This window comes from Nicotiana tabacum, chromosome 12 (assembly GCF_000715075.1).
Source record: "Nicotiana tabacum cultivar K326 chromosome 12, ASM71507v2, whole genome shotgun sequence".
Lineage (NCBI taxonomy): Eukaryota > Viridiplantae > Streptophyta > Magnoliopsida > Solanales > Solanaceae > Nicotiana > Nicotiana tabacum.
In genome coordinates, this window is record NC_134091.1 from 27,523,319 (window position 1) to 27,548,662 (window position 25,344).

General features: G+C 36.4%; 1 protein-coding gene across 1 annotated transcript; it reads right to left on the minus strand.

Moving 5' to 3' along the window:
* Nucleotides 1-22,508: 22,508 nt before the first annotated feature.
* LOC142167061 (putative mitochondrial protein AtMg00860) lies at nucleotides 22,509-22,953 on the minus strand. Its single transcript, XM_075227214.1, has 2 exons — nucleotides 22,795-22,953; nucleotides 22,509-22,667 (listed from the first exon to the last, which is right to left on the minus strand). The coding sequence occupies exons 1-2, from the start codon at nucleotides 22,951-22,953 to the stop codon at nucleotides 22,509-22,511; spliced, it is 318 nt and encodes a 105-aa protein (XP_075083315.1).
* Nucleotides 22,954-25,344: the final 2,391 nt, after the last annotated feature.

The following is a 25,344-nucleotide window of genomic DNA, read 5'->3' on the forward strand; positions in this document are numbered from 1 at the left end:
GTTGGGAAGACAGGTGATTCAGAGTTAAGGGATAATTCATCATATCAAAGGTTAATAGGGAGACTGTTATACCTAACTATCACTAGGCCTAACATAAGTTTTACGGTTCAAACTTCAAGTCAATTCATGCAAAAGCCCAAACAGTCACACATAGAGGCAACATTGAGAGTGGTAAGGTATATCAAAGGGGAACTAGGTCTGGGGTTATTGATGGAGACAGGAGTCATTGATCATCTCAGTGCATATTGTGATTCGGTTTGGGCATCATGCCTCAATACAAGGAGATCTGTGACAGGTTATGTTGTGAAATTAGGTAATTTTTTGATATCATGAAAATCAAAGAAGCAACCTACAATGAGCTATAGGTCAGCAGAAGCTGAGTACAGAAGCATGGCTGCTGCAACTGCAGAGATTACATGGCTAACATGAATGTTGGAAGACTCGGGGATAACTGTGTCTAAACATGTTTCTTTGTTATGTGATAACAAGGCAGCAATACAAATAGCTGGGAATCTAATATTTCATGAGAGAACAAAGCATATCGAGATAGACTGCCATTTTATAAGAGAGAAGATCAAGACAGTGCTTATACATCCATGTTATGTTTCTTCTTCATCGCAGTTAGCACACCTTCTAATAAAAGGATTGACTACTGCACAACATTGTTTCTTAGTATCCAAACTTGGTGTATTAGATATCTTCCACCCTCCTGTTTGAGCGGGAGTATTGAAGAGTAGAATTAGTTACGAGAGGGGTATTTTAGACAATACACACACGTGAGAGACACGTGAGTGGTGGTTAAATTGTTAAATAATGTTGTACACCGTAACTGCACATTAAGAAATGAAATCATTTTCTGCTTCTTCCTCTCTATTCTCCAAATCATCTAGATTTTAGGGTTCAAATTATTCATGCAAATCTATGATTCTATCAAATATCATGACTTAGGTATAAAAATCATCAATGTCCAGCATGTACTAATGCAAAATTGAAACATGTTAAGAACCTTCTATAATTAATTAAAACAGACAAAACTGTTATTTGCATTCAATCAATTGATTAATTGCATTTTGCTGCTGTCAACCTTATCTTCTCTTGCCTTCAATTTCCAAGTTAGTCTGAATTTTGCATTATTTAGAGCAATCACATCTGGCCTATATATTGTTCGATCGGTCGGTCTGACTAAAGGAACCTAAGATGTCTCTTTCATGAATATAATAAAAGTAGTTTTAGAATAATCAAAGTAGTTTCAGCATTATTCATACTAGTTTAATATCAATGACAATTAGTCTTATTTATGTTGTCACATCCAAATGGAATAATAATTAAAGAAAAAGGGTATGGTAATTGGCCCCTTACCATGACTTGAAAAAACAAACAACTGTAAATGATCGCGTTCACGAACCAAACAATCGATTCAGCACACTGTTTAGGTGTGTATACTGTCGAAACCGATTTCAACCTTCATACGATTGGTCGAGATGGGAACACAATGGACCGAAGAGCGCCGAAGAACATCTTCATAATTTCGGGATAAGATCCGAAACCGGGTTTTTGAGCTTCGAGTTTCAGGGACCGATCCATACCGAGCTCGAATTCATTATCGAGCTCGAATCCATATCGAACCATGATGCGAAGCAGCATTATCGAGCTTGAGAGACGAAAACCGACCAATGCTGAGCCCGAATCAATACCGGGCCCCGAGTAAAAATCGAGCTCGAATCAATATCGAGCTCGATTCAGTATCGAGCTCGAGTCAATATCGAGCCTATAGACAAGAGTCGTTGCAACCGCACTAAGGGAGAGAATCTCGGCAGGAAAAAGGGAAAAGTTGATTTATCATGGTTCCCCACTATATATTTTTAAATATATCTAAAGTAGGATCCTCCACTATAAAAGGGATGGCTATTATCTCTGTAAAGGACAACCATTGAGACATTAAGAAATCATAACTCAGATACTGTGCATATGCTCCATATTGAGAGATTATCATTTTGAGATTTATACCTTATTTTCATCTTGCTTACTCATAAATCATCCTCCCTTCAACCTTGTTTGTATTTTCATTCTTGATAGTCAATATTCGATATTTCTACTTACTCTTACGATTTGTGTCAAGTTATATCGCGTATCCTTAGAACTACATATAAATTCAACTCTATCCGTTTTCGGGTAAGCAATTTGGCGCCAACCGTGGGGCTAAGGATAACAGTGGTTATATGACACAGATCTGCAAAACACACCATTTTACGCTTGTTGTTGGAAGTATCTTTGATTTCGGATTAGCAATAACAAACTCACAATTAATGGCATTACCTATCGACAACGAAGTTGGCCTTCAAGTTGAAAACAACAACTTGACGCCCAGGGCCGAAAGGCCGCTTGCCGATGTCGTAGGGGCCCGAGTGGAAGTACCATTAGACGTTAATTCGCATGTGGCTATTGAGGCAAACCAACATTCTGAACCTGAAAATAACATTCATGGTGGTACTCGATCTGAAACTCGAGACACCCAAAATATTGAGGAAAACGGAATCAACTTGCGTATGATTTTCGAAATGTTACAAGCTCAACATGTAGCAATAGCTCAGTTGCAGAGTCAAACCCAGGTACCGAGCATACCGGAGCCCAGGCCACCCGAGATATCACCCACAGAACGGAGCCAGGTATAGTAAGGTCAAATGAGCAAGAATTGGGGACTAATCCCGAAATTGCTAAGATACTCGAGGAACTCACAAAATGGATCGAAGCAAACGATAAAAAAGTAGAAACATATAACTCAAGGGTCGATCAGATCCCGGGGCACCACCAGTGTTGAAAGGGTTGGATTCCAGAAAATTCGTGCAAAAGCCTTTTCCCCCAAGTGCAGCTCCAAAATCGATCCCCAAAAAATTCCGCACGCCTGAGATTCCTAAATATAATGGCACGACCGACCCTAACGAACACGTCACCTCTTACACGTGTGCTATAAAGGGTAACGATTTAGAAGATGACAAAATCGAATCTGTGTTATTGAAAAAATTCGAAGAGAACCTTTCGAATGGAGCAATGATTTGGTATCACAACCTGCCACCAAATTCCATCGACTCATTCGCCATGTTAGCAGATTCTTTCATAAAGGCACACGCAGGGGCCATAAAGGTTGCAACAAGAAAATCAGACCTTTTCAAGGTAAGACAAAGGGATGATGAAATGCTGAGGGAGTTCGTGTCCCGATTTCAAATAGAACGCATGGAATTGCCACCGGTCACAAATGATTGGGCTGTTCAAGCTTTCACCCAAGGGTTAAACGAACAAAGTTCGATAGCATCACGTCAGTTGAAACAAAGTCTGATCGAGTATCCGGCGGTGACCTGTGCAGATGTGCACAATCGATATCAATCGAACATCAGAGTTGAAGACGTCTAGTTAGGTTCCGGGTCCGTTATTAAAAGGGATACCAACCAAAAACAAAGGCTGATCAGGGACCGATACCGATTGTATAGTAGAAATCCTATAGACTCGGTGTGATAAACGACAATCAACTACCAAACAATTGGAACGTGTCACACCTGAAACAATACTACTGCTAAGGTACGATCCTCCCTTGTTCAATTAAATTTCGAAACTAATCCTTGCAGATGTTTGATCAAAAGATGGATTATTCAACTCGAAGCCTTTAGGCTAGAAAGAACGCGTTGCACTCTTTTCCCTTAGACCGGTTTTTGTTCTAAATGGTTTTTTCGGCAAGGTTTTTTAATAAGGCAGCCATTGATCGCGCTAACTTAGAACAATTCGACAGTATCCAAGGCCTCTTTACAATCAACATCGAATACCGGGGGGTATTACCATCGAATAAATCAAGTTCGATACAAGAAAATTACTTCATGTCAAACAGGGTCTCGATCGGGAAAACGTGTAAGGGCCACATTACTCCGAGTTCGAGCAGTTACTCACCCGGAGACTATCTACGAAGCCCAAGGGCTACCTTATTTCGAGTTCGAGCAATCACTCACTCGACTATTAAAAGCCTAAGGGCTAATCTTATTTTGAGTTCGAGCAATCACTCACTCGACTATTAAAAGCCTAAGGGCTACGTCATTTCTAGTTCGAGCAATCACTCACTCGACTACTAAGCCTACGGGCTACATTACTTCGAGTTCGAGCATTCACTCACTCGGGGACTATCTACGAAGCCCAAGGGCTACCTTATTTTGGGTTCGGGCAATCACTCACTCGACTATTAAAAGCCTAAGGGCTACGTCATTTCGAGTTTGAGCAATCACTCACTCCACTACTAAGCCTAAGGGCTAATCTTATTTTGAGTACGAGCAATCACTCACTCGACTATTAAAAGCCTGAGGGCTACGTCATTTCGAGTTCAAGCAATCACTCACTCGACTATTAAAGCCTACGGGCTACATTACTTCGAGTTCAAGCAATCAACTCACTTGACTACTAAGCCTACTGGCTACATTACTTCGAGTTCGAGCAATCAACTCACTCGACCATTAAGCTTGTGGGCTACATTACTTCGAGTTCGAGCAATCAACTCACTCGACCATTAAGCCTATGGGTTACCTTACTTCGAGTACGAGCAATCACTCACTCTACTATTAAAGTCTACAGGATACATTACTTCGAGTTCGAGAAATTAACTCACTCAACTACTAAGCCTACGGGCTACATTACTTCGAGTTTGAGCTATCAGTCACTCGACTATTAAAGCCTACGGGCTACATTACTTCGAGTTCGAGCAATCAACCATTAAGGCTAAGGGCTACCCTTACTTCGAGTTCGAGCAAGCACTCACTCGGTTATAAAGACTACAAAGTCCAAATTCGATCAAATTGCCTAAAGTCTTGAACTTATGAAAACTTTCATAAGGCATGAATGAAACAAGACCTTCACAAGGCAGAAAATAAGAGAGAGACAAATCAGGAAAGGAAAAGATCTTTATATAAATACAAAATTATTTACAACGTCCGAACAGGACCCTACATAAAAAAACAAAAAAAACTCTAAGTCTCCTGGTTGTCTCTGAGGACGGTCTCTTCTCCATCGGTCTCCTCCCCACTCTCAAACCCACTCTTGCTCCCATCATCATCATCGTCATCATCGGAAGTCAATACTTCACCATCAGCTTCAAGCTCTTTGGACCTTTTTATCTCTTCGGTGAGATCGAAGCCTCAAGAATGGATCTCCTTGAGGGTCTCTCTCCGAGATCGGTATTTGACAAGTTCAGCAACCCAATGTGCTCGAGCTTCAGCGGTCTCGGCTGACTCTTTTGCTTGTACCTGAGCGGATTCAGCATCGGCCTGATAAACGACCATAAATGCATCAGCATTGGCCTTTGCTTTTTCAGCGTCAGATTTGGCCTTAGCAAGTTTGGAGGCCAACCGGGCCTCGAGCTCCTCTATTTTTCTTGCTTGGACCGAGCTCTTCCCCTTCATGACTTGAAGTTGGTTTGCGGTCGATGATAATTGGGCTCGAGCAGTTTCTTTTTTTGCGGCGAGGCTGTCCATACCATCTTTCCATCCCAAGGTTTCCGCCCTTATCATATCGACCTCTTCACGAAGCTCCCCAATCACCTCAAGCTTCTGCTGCAGCTGTGAGATCGAAATATTAGCCACCGTTCCAGAAGCAAGCCTATGGGTTTTTAAGATTATCATTACCTAATCGGTCAGGTCGGTCTGGTCTTGATAAGCCTTGGCCAACTCAGCTCAGAGGTCCTTGATTTCTTCTTCCTTTTGCCCAAAGAGGAGTCTAAGGGCATTCCTCTCTTTTGTGACCCGCCGGAGGTCTCCTTCGTACCGGCGTAGCTCAGCTCGAGTTCGAGAACATGCTTCTCGATGAACCATTGTGGCCTGCGAAGAAAGAAGAAAAGAAATTAGAAAAAAACAAACAAACATGAAGGTGGTACCAATGAAGTGAGTTAGGGCTTACCCGATTAAGAGCCTTCTGCACTTCATGGAAAAGACCCAATGCATCACTAGGGCCGACAGCATCCTCGATACCGGTAAACATATCACAAAAAGGTTCCTCTCCCTCATGAGGACAGTCTACCTCGAGGGCCCCCAAAGATTGGGCCTCTCGAATCGCACCTTCGGAAAAGGCGGGGAGAGTAGGTGAGCCTCCGATTACTATTTCCCCAAGCGAGTCGCTTGGGATGTTCTCCCTGGTTTGGAGTACTTCAAGATCGACCCTTTTGGATATACCTACCGGTTGTCGACTTCGTTGGGAGGCATCCTCGACCTCCATTAACTCGGGGACTTTGCCCGAATCCTTCTCCGATACCGCCTCAGTTCGAGGCGGAGACACACAAACCACCATCGATCTAGCTACCGTTGAGGCATCAATGGTTTTCTTCACTCGGGCCACCAGTACAGACCCGTCGTCTTCTTCAACCTCGTCTTCATCCCTTAGATGTCGAACTGATTCTTTGGTCAAATGGATGGTATTCTTCCTCGGCTTACGAGCCATCTTCGTCTTCGATTTTGGATCTTCGGAAGTAGAGGCCCTTTTTCTCTTATTATCCTTCACTAGTTTTTGAACAAAGCCCGAAGCCTCTTCCTCACCGGACGGGGGCGTCAAAACCGCATCTTTGCGCAGGCCTACACACAAGAGAATTGATTAAATGTATGGAAAATGCTTCATTCGAACTATCAAAGATACGAGAAAGAGGCTTACCATGATTTTTGGCCTCCCATCTACCCTTTGACAAATCACGCCATGAGCGCTCGCGTATGTAGAGGTCAAATCCAGGTCCCGTACCTAGTTCTTAAGGTCAGGAACTACACCGGGCATCCAAGGAACCGTTGCATTACAAAAAGAGAATATCAGTGAGAAAGAAACGAAGGGGAAAAACAATAGGAGATAACAAGCGGAGTTAGACTTACGCTTCGTGTTCCACTCCTCAGGAAATGGAATCTTCTCGGTCAGTATTAGGTCCGAAGTCTTCATCGAACGAACCTACCCATCCAGCCTCGATCCTTGTCCTCGTCTATGCTCGAGAACAGGACCTTGGTAGCCCGATGCTAAAGTTTTATTAACCCGCCTCGAAAAAGGCGGGGGCTGTACAATCGAATGAGGTGGTCGAGGGTGAAAGACATCCCCTCGATTTTGTTCGCAAAGAAACGAATCAAAATAATGATCCATCAAGAAGAAGGATGGATTTGGCTTAGGGTTATTTGTTATTGATGACAAAAATCGATGATAACAGGGTCGAGAGGACCTAACGTGAAAGGGTAAGTATGCACAGTTAAAAATCCTTTCACATGAGTAGTAATATCTTCTTCGGGAGACAGAATTACCACTTTTTTGTTCTCCCAGTTGCAATCATTCCTTATTTGTTCGAGATGCCCCTCGGTTATCGAACACATATACCTCGATACTGGTTCGCATCGGGCCGAAACTGACGAAACTTTGTCGACCTTAAAATCGGAGGTAAGAACACATGCCCCGGGAACACACTCCTCAGGCCGTGGCTCCACCGGTGTTTTGTCGGCGGCAGCTGTGAAGAAGAAGTTTTTTCTTTTTGAGGAACAGCTTTTGATGTTTTCACCATTTTCGTTTTGAAGATCGAGAATAGAAGGAGATGACAAAGATGTGGTGTTTTGAAGAAGGGTTTTGCAGAGAAAATCACAGAAGGAAGATTTTGCAATAAAAATCACAGGATTGCAGAAAAACACAGAAGATACGAGAAAGAGCTTAGAAAATTTGGAAACTAGAGATGTAAAAATGGTAAATGGTAAAAAGGAAAGCTATTTATAGATTAGGGAATGGCGGTTCAATATCAGCAGTGGACGACCATCGTCTGACACGCATTTAATGCCTTGGTAAACTGAACCGACGGGACAGTTATCACGTACGTCATGGTCGGGCTCGATGCTGACATACGTGTATATCTGATCGAACCATTGGGAAATCATATCGTTTCTTGTCACATCCTTCCCAAGAAACGAGGGGACTATCTGTATACGGTCGAAACCGATTTCGGCCTTCGTACGACTGGTCGAGATGGGAACACAATGGACCGAAAAGCACCGTAGAGCGTCTTCATGATTTCAAGATAAGATCCGAAGCCGGGTTACCGAGCTTCAAGTTTCAGAGACCGATCCATACCGATCTCGAAGTCATTATCGAGCTCGAATCCAAATCGAACCATGATGCGAAGCAGCATTATTGAGCTTGAGAGCCGAAGACCGACCAATGCTGAACCTGAATCAATACCGAGCCCTGAGTAAAAATCGAGCTCGAATCAATATCGAGCTCGATTCAGTATCGAGCTCGAGTCAATATCGAGCCTATAGACAAGAGTCGTTGCAGCCGCACTAAGGGAGAGAATCTCGGTAGGAAAAAGGAAAAAATTGATTTATCATGGTTCCCCACTATGTATTTTTAAATATATCTAAAGTAGGATCTCCCTATAAAAGTGACGGCTATTATCACTGTAAAGGACAACCATTGAGACATTAAGAAATCATAACTCAGATATTGTGCATATGCTCCATATTGAGAGGTTATCATTTTGAACTTTATACCTTATTTTCATCTTGCTTACTCATAAATCATCCTCCCTTCAACCTTGTTTGTATTTTCATTCTTGATAGTCAATATTCGATATTTCTATTTACTCTTACGATTTGTGTCAAGTTATACCGCGTATCCTTAGAACTACGTATAAATTCAACTCTATCCATTTTTCGGGTAAACAATGTGCTAATGTGATTGTTTGAGCAATTTTTGGTTTATTTGAGAGAAAGTTCTTTCTTTTCTTTTCTTTTCTTTTTTCTGTTAGAAAGAAATTTAAGAGTACATAATCAATGCATGGGTATCAATTTTGCATTTTTAAAGGGTGTCTCGAAGAGTCGATATGGGACGCTTTGAAAACAGGTAATAAAAAAACGGATAAATTATCTAACTCGACTCATATTTATCTATCTATCTATATCTATATCTATATTATTATAAAAGCATGAATAAAATATTGGATTACAAAAATAACCTTTTAATATTAAGCATAATAACCCACAATAAAAGGACATAATCGGAACTCTAGACATTAGCCGTGTAATCCTATTAGTTTTAGGACATAATACTATACGTTAGGAATCTTACATGATTACCTTTAGGAATCCTATTAGTATAATTATTTTCGGGCATAGATATATAATACTACATATTATACCTTTAGGAATATGTTAGATTTTATATTAGTATAATTACTTTCGATATATGGACATATTTTTAGCCATGTAATCCTATTACTTTTAGGATATACTTCTTAAAAAAAAATTATTACTAATTTAATTTGAAAACATATTATATTGTCCAAATCCATTTAAAACAGGAGAGCCTATATATTATTATAAAAGTACGAATATAATATTTATAGACTAAAATAGCCCTAAAATGTTAAAGAGAAAAACTCATAGGGAAAGGATATACCTGTAATAACTTGTTTTTTGGACTACTATAACTTCTTTATTAATACAATCTTGTCTATTGAATTCTTATTAAAAATATGTAGGAAGGTTTAATAAAATTAATTTCACAAGAATCCTCCATATTGGTACTACATTATCACTCTATAATATTCAATACAAAAAAAAAATGATAAACGGATTGCATAAAGCGTTGAAATTGAGAAAATAATTTCCACAATAATATATTATTATATTATATTTGAACTGCTTTCCTACTCAAATATATTTTTTTGCGTGTAATATAGAAAAATATACCCAATTATTAAAGAACAACTAAGAAAATTTTTAAGAATATAAATGTGTGAGAAAAGAAAGAAAAAGGTTGGTAATAGCCCATACCACTAATAATTTTGCAAACATAAAGATCTAAAAGTGAAATATCAAATCGATCTTTTTATTCTTTGAAAATAAAATTTATGGTGAATAAAATTATAATTATGGTTAAATATTCAAACATGAGATGAACTAATATTAAGAATCTAAATTAACAGAAAATAAATTATATTTTATGTTAAAACCAAATAATCAAATCTTTCAATTAATTATTTAGCAAGAGAATCAAACTATATTATTTTTTGAATTCATCATATGAGTAAAATTATTTTTCAAGTTAAAAAAAATCTTATGGTACATAAATTTATTCCATAAAAGAAGTGTTAGAGATTAAAAAAAATAGACCACAAAGTAAAAAATATTAGTATAATATTAAGAGGGCCATACAAGTGTTTGAGGAAGCACAATCAAAGCTAAATCCTTAACAAAAATAAGCTTTCAAGAATGTATTATAAAAAATTGATTTTGGTATAGCGGGATTATCCTTTGTAGATGCCTCCGGCGGAATCGAAATAATATTCCTATGTCATACATTATTTGCAAAATGTTAGATCAACATGCATGATATTGTTAGCAATATAACAAGTGGTGTACCGGCAACGACTTTATTATGAGGGTACAACTCACTTTAGATTTGATATACCTCTTCAAATAACTGAAATGACCATCACAAATATATCAAAGCAGAGCAATGGTGCAAAATTTATAAGGAAAGCAAAAGTGATAATATGGGATGAAGCGCTTTTGGCTAAGCGTCTAACGACCGAAACAATTACCAAAAGTTTTAGAGATATATTGGATATCGATGAACCGTTTGGTGGAAAAGTAATAATTTGGGAGGTGATTTCTCTCAGGTATGATCAATAGTTCCAATATTGACCAAAGCAGAAACTGTAAATACTAGCTTACCAAAATTATACTTATTGACCTCAAATGAAAAATACTCAAAGAACAAGAAATATAAAAGTAAGAACAGATTCAACATTTAGTGACTTCTTGCTTCGTGTCGGAAACGAAGAAGAGCATCCAATAATAGATGATTTGGTTCTTCTAGAACACTTGGTTATCAACCCCAATGGTAATAGTGGTGCATTTAATAAGAAAAATATTTTTATCATTAGATTAAAACACAATCTGTGCAATTTACATGATAAAAATTAAAGAGCTTTCTTAGCTAGCAGATATGTATATGTTGATCAACTAAATAAAAGGTTGATTGCTAAGTTTTATGGTAAAAACAAAATATTTTTCAGTTTTGACTCAGCAGAAGATGATACCAACAATTACTATCAAGAAGAATTCTTAAATATTTTAACACCAAATGGCCTTCTACCGTACATGTTTGTTGTCAAGTTCATTATTTGTTACGTATGTTAATGTCACAATATATATAATAGACTAAGTTAAAATTGATCTTCCATTGCATATAGGTTGATTTTGAAGAAAAATATGCATGTCATGCTACTGAAAACTTAGATCCGTTGAATAGCTTATGTAATAGTAGACATATGGTGTATAGAAGTTTTGACAATAACGTCATACATGCACAACTTATAATACTGGTCAATGTGCTTCTAAGTATGTGTTTATCCCCGAATTCAACTTTTGTCTTCCGAAACTAAAGAATATTATTTTAAATCTGTGTGAAAATAATTTTCAGTATGTTAATATTTTATAGTTATAATAAATAAAGCACAAGGACAAACATCCTAAATATTAAACTATATTTACCACAATATATTTTCTTACATGAATAACTATATGTTTCACTTTCAAGAGAGATATCAATATCGACAACAAGAGTTTTGGTTATGGCAAAGTAACCAAAACATTAGAAGAAAATATATACAAAAAAACAACGTCTATAAAGAAGTGTTCGGTAAGATATCATCACATTAGATACCTTTAAACTACAATACATAATTATCTACTTAACATAACTAAAATTGATCATTTATATAATTTCTGATGATGTCCTTTCATTTTTAATTCACGTATTATGCTAATGTAATAATATTTTTCGGTATTTAGATGATTGTTATAGTATTATATATAAAATTTCTCTCATTAATTAAATTTTATTGTTCCTTCATACAAATAAATATTTAAAAAATCATGTGCCATTATTAACGTGCAATGCACATTTATAGATACCATTATGGATAAAAATGGGTTAACCGACGAATAATATGGGTAACCATGTTATCCATGGGTTTATGAATACGATCACTTTTAGGAGAATTTTTAGTCTACCAAACTTGAATAACCCTCAATTTGAGGTTTTACAAATGTAAAAGTTAAACATATTAATTATCTATTTACTAAATGGATAATATATTTTTTTATCCATATTTGACTCGTTTTAAAAAGTTTATTGTCCAACCCATTTTTAGTAGATAATATGGGTGATTAACTATTTTTTTAAAAAACTATTTTGCCATCACTGAGCATGACAATTATATGCACTAATCTACAAGAGATCATTTGAGCTTTCTAGAAGATGAATTATTTTCTCTATAAACTTTATAGATGAAACGAATGTAGTCAAAAAAAAAAAAGAAGAAGTGCTATTAGCATTTAGAAAGTCTAATCAAGAAATCATTCAAGGGGCAAGACAGTGCTAAATTGCTAATAGCATTTAGTCAGTCTGACCAAGAAATCATTCAAAGGACCACCATACTAAGTACTCAAATTTATTTTATGTATTTTATTGCTACTGCGGAAATATAGTATTGTTTACTGTGAGAAAAATAGACAAATCGCCCATTCAGCTTAATGGACAATAAACTAGAAAAAAGAAGAAGAAGAGAGTGAGAAGCTAGCCTAGAATAATATATGAAGTAGAAGGTATATCAAGAGAAATATTATAAGAATAGATTATCAACATTAATTAATATTGAGACCATATAAAAGAATTTCAAACATCCAATAAGATTGATAAATAAAACGCTAAAAAACTTAGGATAATGAGTTGTAAGCTCTTTTTAAATTCTTATAACCAACGTGAGACAATTAACAAATGATTATAGGGATTTCTAACCACTTAAATTATAATAAGAATGTGTTATTAAATCATTTAATTAATACTCCCTTGATATCGCGAGTATATTTGAACACCAATATGTAATAACTGGAGTAGTATTTAGATATCGAGATTTTCTTGTACAGTACAATACTATTCACACATCACAAGTAGATATCAGTTTTAATACTCCACTAAAATTAGTGACACAAAGTCAATGAAAAGGTAAATATCCACGATATAGGTGTTCGTTAAAAGTGGAACATGTAATATTAGAGTTTCATTAAACAAAGCAAACCCTTTTTAAATGGACCACAAATCCATTATCTTCGAGTTGGATAAAATTTTGGTTGCCAGTGTCTGTGAAATCTAGAGTTGAATGCTTTCCTCAACAGTGTCCTGTACCACCGTCCTCGTTTATCATTTGTCACATTAAAGTTTCGTATAATTTTTCTAAAAAGGGGTAAAAACTTTCTTTTACATATATCTCAACATTTCCCTTTTACGTGTAATCAGTAAAACAAGTGCAACGTGGTAAAAGATACGGAAAAGAGGGAATATTTGATTCCTGTCTATCGGCAAATAACTGCACTAATAATATTTGGAAATAATTCATAACTCATAGTTTAATAAATTTTACGCAGCATTGCACCTCCGTAGAAAGAATTTCGATCGATTTGGTCATGTGGGCAAAACTTCAAATTCAATAAATATTGCTCATAACTTGTCCCACGGGATGTATTTTTAACTTTTTGGCCTTAAAGATTTGTCTATAGGGAAGTTGGGGTCAAAAAATCAAGATTATCCATTTTCAAAATTATTGGATGTAATTTCGTGAATAGTCAATGACCGAAAAATCAGAGGAAATGGCTTAATTAATTCAACCGGGAGCGTATGTACCTTGTTGCATGCGGTGTCACGCGACACTACTTCGTCGAAATTTTTTACTAGATATATATAAGAAAATAAAAATATTGAGGATAAATATAAAGATGACACCGCTTATTGTTATAGTAATTTGTTCATACGTCCATTTTTTTAAATTGTAACACCACTTAAAAAATACCCTGCGTATGCCATTCGATTCAACAATCCTTTAGTACAAAAAGTTTTTTTAAGCAAACTGATGACTTTCATTCATTCACGTATTTAGCTTAGTTCATACTCGATAGGGCTTTTTCTCTCTTTTGTTTCTTGTTTCTTTTTTCCTTTTTCTTGCATCAGAATAATCATTTTTAAGCATTAAGCAACTAAAATAAGTACAAAGATAGAAGGCCAGAATGGAACAAACGATTGTTCTGTTTGAGAAAAGCCAAGTGTCAGCAGACTCAACACTAGAGAGCCCATGGGGCAGGCCTACGAAACATGAGTGTTTGACTGGTGCACTTTGTCTTCAAAATATTTTGTTTTATTTCAGCAATATTCCAAAAATAATCATCATAGACCTAAGCATCTAAAGTAGTGGCGTAATTGATTCAACCTCGCTTTTTAAATCATTCATTTGTGGGTGAAACAAATGCAAAAACTCTCCTTTTTTAAATCATTCATTTTTCTTGTTTTGAGGGTGGCCACTAGCTAGGGAAGGTGTGGAGAAGAAGGAAAATTAGTCAGTCTAATTAAAATTTGATTCAAAGCCCACTATTTGAATCGACCTGCTGTTCCATGCGTCTACGTTAATTGTTGATTTTCCTTTTTAGTCCCATGAATTAGAGGAAATGGACCTAATCTTTGCCACTTACTTTCTCTGAGTGATAGAGAAAGCCCAATGTTTAAGTAGGTATTTGGACATAAATTTGGTTAAAACTTGACAAGAAGAATTTTTTTACTTGTGTTGAAAAATAATTTTAGAAGTTGAAGTTGTACTTGAACATTTGAACATGCATTTTAAAGTTTTTTCGAATTTTTTTTGAAGTTGTGAGCAGAAGAAATTTTATTCACCCAAAAACTGCCCCAATAAATTCTTAGAGTTTTTTCGATTTTTTTTTTCAAAAACTGATCAAATTCCATGAATAATCAATATTTTGAGGAAAAAAAAATTGAAAGTATCATATGTCATGGGCCCATGACTATGCAAACACTTTTCTAGGTTGGGCTCAATGGTCGGTCATAATACTGTCTAGGGTTATAGCGGGGCTTTTGCATCTATATTCGATTTTGGTGTCACAAATGAATCACTTTACAAAAACAATTGCAACCCTACCTATTTTACGATCAACTTCAGGCTTATCGGGTCTGAAATTAAAAAAAATTAGTCTAAAGTGAAAAAATTGCACTTCACATGTATTTAAAGCCAAATAGGTCTGAAGTGCAACCAATGGTTTCATGCACTTAAGGCCAATAAGTCTAAAATGAAAAATTGCACTTCATATGCACTTAAGGCCAAAAGGTCTGAAGTGCAACAAACGTTTTCCTACACTTAAGGCCAATAAGTCTGAAGTGAAAAATTGCACTTCAGATACATTTAAAGCCAAAAGATCTGAGTGCAATCATCGTTTTCATGCACTTAAGGCCAAATAGGTCTAAAGTGTAAATTGTCCAGAAACGTAAATTTGTTCTTCGAATTTTAACAATCCAATATATGATTTAATACCTAAATCTACTCCAAATGAGCTCAAATTTGAAACATAACCTCCAAATATCATCAAAAACAAACCAATCATCAATTTGTTAAAACAATAATAAATCTAACGAACTCATTTTGCAATTAGGAAAAAGAAAAAGAAGAAACTCTTAGCAATAGTAAAAAAAATAAAGCGCCACAACAACTCATCATTGTAAAACATCATAAACTACCTTAAATATGTTCACAAACACCATATAAAATCACTGTTACCCGAAGAAGAAGAAGAAGAAAGAGGACAAAATAAACTTGAAATTGTTTAAACAATGGATACAAGTTTTAAGAAAATATGAAAAAATGGGTACAGATTAAATGTGGGCGACCAAATAAGATGCCCCGTGCAATTTTTACGATTATAGCTCCATTTGGGCAAAGAACGCTTTATTGTGTTTGGGTTGTGTCTCTCATTGGGCTTCATTACTTTATTGTTTACAAAGTCATTACATGGCTCGTATATTGTAGAAGTGCACAAATAGCACTCAAAGTGAATGGTCTTGAATTTTTATCTTTGCTTTTCAGGGGCAGAACTTTAAGTTTATCAATTCCTGCTCCTCGCTTGCCCCATGAACAACACTTTTAACTTTTGACCTTGAAATTCTGCTCATGGGACCAGCAAGGGTCAAAAGTTAAAGACTACCCAAAAAGTGTCATATTTCTGCAACTTTTCGGTGGAAAATACCAAGGGGTATTATCACTTTTAGCCCACATCAGAAACTATTTATATCTTATAGCCGAAAAAGTGTATAAAATTTGTATAATTTTTGTATATAACTTGAAAATATAGAAATGTTATATATTTTATCGGCTATTACTTTTACATCGGCTATACAATGTCATTTTTTCAAATACCCAACGAAGGTACCCCAACCCCCGGGCCCAAAAAGGAAAACGCCTAAGTGGAGAGTACGATGATACTCACTGGACATGCCGTTCATCTTACACTATACATATAAAGTTCGATTTATGTTGAACTTCCATAATTTTTTTAGATATCAATTCTAGCTTAACGTACCCAAATTATGAAAATGTATAAATATAATTCACTGTTGCGTTAATATAAATCAGACCAAGTTATGCGTTAATGATACATTGAATGAAACTAAAAAGGGACTGAGGCCAAATATACCCTTCTATGAGAAAATGATCAAGTTTACCCTCCATTATACTTTTGATCTAAAAATACTCCTGCGGTTATACAATTGGCTCAAATAAGCCCCTCCTCCGTTAAGATTGTCGAAGGTGGACACCTAATTTCAAGTGACACTGGAATTTTGGCCACGTGGTGCCACCTCACTGCCCTCAACCCATTTAACCCCTCTCCTTCACTTCTTTTTCCACCACCAGTACCTCCTACCCCTTCACCGGGAGTGCCGCCATTAACACTATAATCACCACTATTTTCACCATTTCCACCTTTCTCCCTAAAACTTCGCAAGTCTTCTTTCTATTCCTAATATCACATTTCTTATAGAGTGTTAGCGGGGGAAGCAACAATTAAAAATTGACCTCACTTCATTTTGTGATTAGGACACTGAAGTTTGTCTATCTGTAAGCATTCCCAAGTCACTTAAAATTTTTCAATAAAATATAAGTATGTGATGAAAATATTTAGTTGTCTTAAATTATTTTTTAATTAATTGAGGGTGATGAATTATGTCGTCATTCATATAAGAATCTTAAATAAATTTCCTTCAAGTTCTCAACTGTTATATTTCATAGCCCTTAATGTTCAAAACCGTCACAAGAATAGTATTTCCAAAATCACCCGAAAGTTATATTCATGCTCCATCCACCTTTTCCACTACAATTGAAAAAATGATCATAAATTTTCTGGTACAAATAATTTTTATAAAAATAATAATTAACTAATTAGATCTTATGTCATCATATGTACCATGAAGTTAGAAAATAATAAGGATGCACCTGAGTGTAATCTTTTGAGTCGTATTAAGGATGATTCTAGTAGTTTACCATTTTTCCTTGATTCTTAGGATCCATTTGGTCATAGACTTTGCCAAAATAAACTTGATTTTATTTGACAAATACATGTTTGGCCATAGATTTTGCCTACATTTTGGCCAAATCCCAAATCCTAAAACCAGCTATATCACTATTATATTTTTTAAAAATTATCCCAAACTTTTGTGTTATATAAAAGATCTCACCATTTATTATTTTGTAACGATATTGTTTCGTCTTCTCGGTTATCTGATAGTGTATCATGTAGTTCATTATAAAAATGATAATTTTGTATCAAATTTATTTATGTTCAGGACTATGGTTTGCGATAATATAATGAATGTTATTGATAATGGTATTGTTGGGTATTTGTGATAGTTTTTAGAACTTGTGGATATAAGTCATGTTTCATGTTTTTCCAAACAAAACTTCACCCAAAACAGATATCCAAACACATTTTCATCTTCAAACCAAACTTCACCCAAATCAGATTTTTCAGAATAAATTTGGGAATCTATGGCCAAACGCTAGCTTAGGACCCGTTTGGCCATAGATTTTGCCAAAATAAATTTGGGTTTTATTTGGCAAACACATGTTTGGCCATAGATTTTTCCTACATTTTGGCAAAATCCCATATCCCAAATCCCAAAACCAGCTCAATAGCTGGTTTTGGGCCAAAATATCACTATTATATTTTTAAAAAATTGCCCCAAACTTTTGTATTTTATAAAAGAGCCCACCATTTATTATTTTGTAACAATGTTGTTTCGTCTTTTCGGTCACCTGATAGTGTATCATGTAGTTCATTATAAAAATGATAATTTTGTATCAAATTTATTTATGTTTAGGACTATGGATTGCGATAATATAATGAATGTTATTGATAATGGTATTGTTGGGTATTTGTGATAGTTTTAGAACTTGTGGGTATAAGTCATGTTTCATATTTTTTCAAAATAAATTTGAAAAATATATTTTGAAAACTGATGTCCAAACACATTTTCATCTTCAAACCAAACTTCACCCAAATCAGATTTTTCAGAACAAATTTGGGAATCTATGGCCAAACGCTAGCTTAATATCATGTCCCCAAGACCTTGGAAGTTGATTCTGGTGAGGCGCTTTTCCTGTGTGAAGCTTTGAGGGTGTTAGTGGAGGTGGAGATAGTGAAAATAGTGGTCATAGTGGTGTTGATGGTGGCACTAGTGGTGAAGGGGTAAGAGGTGCTAGTGGCGGAAGAAGAAGTGAAGGAGAGGGGTAAAATGGGCTGGGGGCGGTGAGGTGGCATGCCACGTGGTCAAAACTCCAGTGCCACGTGGGATTGGGTGTCTACCTTGGACAATCTTAACGGAGAAGGGGCATATTTAAGCCAATTATATAACCGCGGGAGTATTTTTAGACCAAAAGTATAACGGAGAGTAAACTTGATCCTTTTCTCATAGTAGAGAGGTATATTTGACACTTTTTCCAACAGAGTATAATTTACACTGTAGTGTACTAGCAATGCTATTAAGAAGATCTCCAAGATTCAGCTTTTATTCAAAGAAAGTACGCAAGTTTGAGGTCGAGTGGCGGACTCAAATACAGTAAAAAGTTTCGTTTCAAGCTATGAAATACAAAATTTTCCTATTACTTTTCACTAAATTTTTGTAAATATTTTTTATTAACACTTAAATATAACGTTAAATTATTATAGCTTTTAAAATAATAAAATAAAATAAAATAGACTTGTTGCCTCTTGCCATCTTTTTGTTTGTATCAATGGAAAGAAAATGTCAACGTCGGCATAAGCTTCTTTGTCATATCATAATAGAATTTACTATATGATGCAATCAGTTGGAATCACGATGAAATTTGCTAATCCAGGAGCTAAGCTCGAAGAAGACGATAGCTAGCTCAGGGAACTACCGAGAGAATTAGTTGGGAGAAGATTTAGGAAGAGAGAATTGAGCGATCTTTATTCAAGAATGCTTCCAATTACAATGTAGTAATGTATTTATATCACAACTATGGAAAGTAATGAGATACTGTCTTTCTCTCTACACTGCTTCAACTAACTTCTAACTAACTTTGTAACTAACTCACTGACACCTATAACTAACTCGATATCAGCTGCTGCTTCATTCCATTCCTTCTGCATATTATTCTATTTCCTCTGTATTCTTGCATTTTCATCAATACCCCTCGCTTAAAGATGATCCTTATCCTCAAGGATGGAAAACGGAAAATCTATGTTGTAACTCAGTCAAATACTCCCAAGTAGCATGCGCACGATCCATTCCAGTCCACTTGACTAACACCTGACAAACAACTTTGTTGCCTTTCTTAACCATCCTCCGCTCAAGAATAGATTCAGGCAATGGGCAATAGGGACTTGAAAGATGGAGGACTGGTGAACGGTTAATGGTAGTAGGAACCTCAAAACACCCTTTGAGTTGTAAAACATGAAAGGTTGGATGAATCAGAATATCGGCAGGTAGTAGTAACCTGTAGGCAACAACACCAATCCTTTCAATAATAAGATAAGGACCAAAATACTTGGCTGCTAGTTTGTTGAAAGGTCTGATAGCAACTGAGAGTTGTCTGTAAGGTTGAAGCTTCAAGCAGACCCAGTAACCCACCTCAAAACACCTATCAGTCCTATGCTTATTGGCAATATCCTTCATCCCTTGCTTAGCTCTTACAATGTGGAATTTCAGCAACTGAATCACTGCATATCTAGCCTTCAAGGACCTATCGACCATCTCAGAATTGGCTTCACCAGGGTGATAGGGCAGGTGAATGGGAGGCTTTTGACCATATAAAACTTCATAAGGAGTGCATCTGATAGTTGTATGATACGAAGTATTATACCACAATTCTGCTAAAGCCAAATAAGAAGACCACTCGTGAGATTTTTCAGAATAAAAACACCTCAAGTAGGTCTCCAAAGTTCTATTCAAGACCTCGGTTTGTCCATCAGTTTGAGGATGGTAAGCAGTGGATCTTTGCAATTGGACACTTTGTAATGTGAGGAGTTCTTGACAGAAACTACTAAGGAAAACAGGATCTCTATCACTTGTTAAGGTGACAAGAATGCCATGAAGTTTAGAAACATTATCCAAGAAACATTGAGCCACAGATTGAGTTGTATAAGGATGAGACAAAGCCATGAAGTGGCTATACTTGCTCAGTTTGTCAACCACAACCAAGATCACTTCCTTGCCATTAGATTTTGGTAAACCCTCAATGAAATCCAAGCATATACTAGTTCAAACTCTTTCAGGAATTGGCAAGGGTTGCAATACTCTAGGAGATGCAGCAACATCATATTTATGCCTTTGACACACATCACACTTATTGATATAGGTTCTAATGTCTTGGCCAAAAGTTTTTCGAAAGAATAAGGACTGCAATCCTTTAATGGTAACATCCATGCCAGAATGTCCCCCTTGAGGAGTTGCATGCCACAGTCCAATAATGGGGTTCCTCAATTGCACATTGTCTCCTATCCCCAGTCTACCCTTCCACCTTAACTGATTGTTGCACCAAGTATAGGACTTGTAGGGTTATGTCTGGAGTTTAACAATCACCATTTGTAATACTGAATCAGTGAGGCAAGTGTTGTGAATCTAAACGAACAAAGAATCATTAGGAGTTAGCAGGGACAAAACTAACAACTCAGCAACAAGTTTCCTGGATAGGGCATCTACAACCTTATTTTCCACTCCTTTCTTATATTCAATAGAGAAATCAAAGGCCATGAGTTTTGAAAAACTAGCCACCTGAAAATCAGTGTGAACATTCTATTATAATAGATGCTTCAGAGCTTTTTGATCTGTTTTCACAATGAAAGGTTTGTGCAACAAGTAGTGAGACCATTTGGTGACTGCAAATATGAGTGCCAGAAGCTCCCTATCACATACTGACATTAGGGGTGTTCACGGTTCGGTTTGGTCGGTTTTTTATTAAAATCAAAACTAAACTAATTTAATCGATTTTTAAAATTTTAAAACCAAAACCAAACCAAATTAAATTCAAACCATCGGTTTGGTTATTGTTAGTTTGGTTCGGTTTGGTTCGGGTTTTCAGTTCTTAATAAGCTAATGATAAGTCGATAATAGTAAAACGACACTATACAATAATATTTTAAGTACTACTAGAGCATAAATTCAAATACCTACAGTAATAGTTCTTTTAACTATTTACATTTGAAACTGTAGCATATAATATAAAGCAGAGTATTAAAATTATAGCAATAATATAAGATAGAAAACTGTACCGGGTGAACTAAGTTACAGTACATGATAGAATTGAAAGAATAAGCCAAAGTAAAAGTTCCAAAGTACAAACAAATTTGTCCATTTAAAAGTAAAAATTATGTATTTAAACTAAAAAAGAATGAGAGAATCCATAATATCATATTCACTTGTACTTTTTTCTTCATAAAGATCACTTTCGCATCTGCTTCTATCATCGTCCTTAGCTTAAGCTCCAAACTAGTCAATGCCTAACATCAATTTGTTGAATCAATGATAAAGTATTCATTGTAACAAATTAGAATCTTACGTTCATAAAAATCTTCTCAAACTTTAGCCCGTAGTCTTGCAATTTGAGTAGCTTTTTTTGACTTTTGTGAGAGATTTTTTTGTAACTCTTCTGTTAGGCAAAAGTATATACGTAGGGTTAGAGAATTTGAGTCTCTTATGGAAAAGAAATTGGCCAATTCCTATTACTATGGGCTTAGGTAATCTTTTAAGATATAAGTAGTATAAACCAAAATCTATATATAATAATTAAAATGCAGAAAATATTTAAAATTATTTATAAAAAGATATGATACTTTATATAAATAGTTATTAAATTTTATATATAATTTATCGGTTTGGTTGGGTTTATTTTTTTGTTTTTTATAATAGAACTAAAACCAAACTAATTATTATCGGTTTTTAAAATTTAAAACCAAAACCAATCCAAACCAAGAAAAATATCGGTTTACTTAATCGGTTTGGTTCAGTTTTCGATTTGGATCGGTTTTTTGTCAAACCATGAACAACCCTAACTGACATAGCTTGATGTCTTGGGGCGAAGGACTTACTTATGTAGGCTATAGGATGCCCATGTTGCATCAGTACTGCCCAATTTCTTTCCCACTAGCATCAGTCTCCACAATGAATAGCTTTGAATAATCAAGCATTGCCAAGACATGTGCAGAAACTAGTGCTTGTTTCACCTTATTGAAAGCTTCAGTACACTTCTGAGTCCAAGAAAATCTTTCCTTCTTAAGCTGATTATGTAGTGGTATGCATATAGCACCAAAACCTTTAATGAATCTCCTATAATATCTAGCAAGACCCAAAACATCCTCTCAGTTGTTTGATATTACATGGGATATGCCAACTCTGTAAAACTACTATCTTCTTAGGATCAGTTAAAACTCCAGCAACATTGATTAAATGACCTAAGTATTCTACCTTAGGCACACCAAATGCACACTTAGCCATCTTAGCATACAACTGATATTGTTGCATTAATTTAAAGACAGCCTTCACATGATCAACATGAGCAGACATACTTCTACTGTAGATCAAGATATCATAAGAAAACACTAGGACTGACTTCCTCAACAATGATTTAAAACAGAATTCGTAAGACTCTGAAATGAAGAAGGAGCATTAGTTATCCCAAAAGGCATAACTAAAAACTCATATTGACATTCATGAGTCTTGAAAGTTGTCTTGTGAGTATCCTTCTTTGCCATTCTCAACTGGTGATAACCTGCTCTCAGGTCTATCTTAGAGAACTGTCACGACCCAAAACCAACCGTCGTGATGACGCCTATTGTGGAACTAGGCAAGTCAACTACTCAACCAGGTCAACCAAATAAAATCTTTGAAAATTAAACGGAAGTAGTTAATACTTAAGGAAAACCCTTTTAAAAACTGAAATAAAACCACAACGCAATACAATCTCTCCCAAATATCGGGGTGTCACTGAGTATATGAGCATCTATACCAGGATACAGCCTACTATAATGTATGAGGAATACGAACCGAAATACAAATAAAGATAATGAAGGAGGGTCATAGCCTGCGAACGCCATGCAACTATCTCGATAGTCTCCAAGATCTCGACTCCTCACTCAGCAGCCGCCATAACCGAAAGCACCTAGATCTACACACAAGGTGCATGGTGTAGCGTGAGTACAACCAACTCAATAAGTAACAAATCCAAACTATAGACTGAAAGTAGTGATGAACTCAACCGACACAGTTCAATATAGAAAATAACAGTATAGAAACGTAGGCATGCTTTCAAGTTCAACAGATAAACTCAAATAGTAAAATAGATCAAATCTTAATGATAAGAAGAATATAACTTCTCTACTTCTACATGCCAATGCACATGCTATATGTGATGCACCATGTTGACAGCCTCATGTGCTAACACTCTCAATTTCTCAATCACTCAGTACTGTATATGTCCAATCCGGCCCATGGAAGATCCATCCCGGAATATATACATTGACTGACCATCCGTCACCCAGTACCGAGTAGGGCCAATCCAGCCCGTGGAGAAGATCCATCTCCAGGTATATAATGTTTTGGACAATATCCATGTTCAGGGAAGATCCATCTCTCAATATAATCAACCGCATTCACTGGGGGTGTGTGCAGACTCCGGAGGGGATCCTTCAGCCCAAGCACTATCATAAATCAGTATAACCGTTGCGGCGTAGAGCTCAATCCCATAAATGCCACTCATAATCAGTCTCTCTCTCACAAGCTTACAGTGTCATGATACTAGCCCGAAAATAATGATATGATGTATCAATAAATAACAACAGAGATTGAGATATGATATGAAATGAATGAATATGACTGAGTACAAAATATCAATGAAATCAGCAAGACAACAGCAAGAAACGACCACTATGGGTCCCAACGATACCGGCATAAAGCCTAAACATAATATCTAGCATGAGTGACAACTCAATTACTTTATCAAATGATGAAAACACAGATATCAACAAGATAGAACCACTAGACAGTGCCATGGAATCGACCAGGTCACAATTCTCATGGTGCACGCCCGTTACTTGGCATGTGCGTCACCTTAATACCAATCACATAACACATAAGTTCGGGATTTCGAATCCTCAGAACCAAGTTTAGAAGTGTTACTTACCTCAATCCGAGCAAATCCCTACTCCAATACGCCTTTGCCTCGCAAGTCAGCCTCCAAATGACCAGAATCTAGCCACAAGCAGTACTATACAATCAATACGGGCTAAAGGAATCAATTCTACAATAAATTACTAAGTTATAACTCAAAATCCAAAATTGGTTCAAAACCCGTCCCCCAAGCCCAAGTCTCGAAATCTAACAAAAGTCACAAAACCCTAAAGCCCATTCACTCATGAGTCTAGTCATACCAAATTCATCAAAATTTGACGCCAATTGGTCATTCAAATTCCCAGAATCAACTCTCCAAATCCCTAGCCTCAAACCCCCAAATTACACCTCAAAAACACACCATCTAGGTGGAATATCTTTAGGAAAACATAATTATTGAAGAAAAATGAACACAAGGAAATTATCTCAAGAATCCCCTTGAAAAACCTCTCAAACACCTCCAAAATCCGAGCTAAAAATGTTAGATAATGAAGAAAATCGCGAACCCTTTTGTTTATATGTTCTGCCTAGTCAAACCGCACCTACGGTCTCAAAATTCGGTTTTGCGGTCCCGCTTTTGCGGTGAAAACTCCGCACCTGCAGAAGTCACTCAACTCACTTGGGCTCGCACCTGCGCTCCAGGTCTTGCACCAGCGGAGGCACTTCTGCGGCCCATGATCCGCTTCTGCGGAAGCAGCCTACGCCCCTCAACTCCTTCACACTCCGCTTTTGCGCCTTCTTAGCTGCATCTGCGACCTCGCAAGTGCGGAAAGGACCTCGCACCTGCGA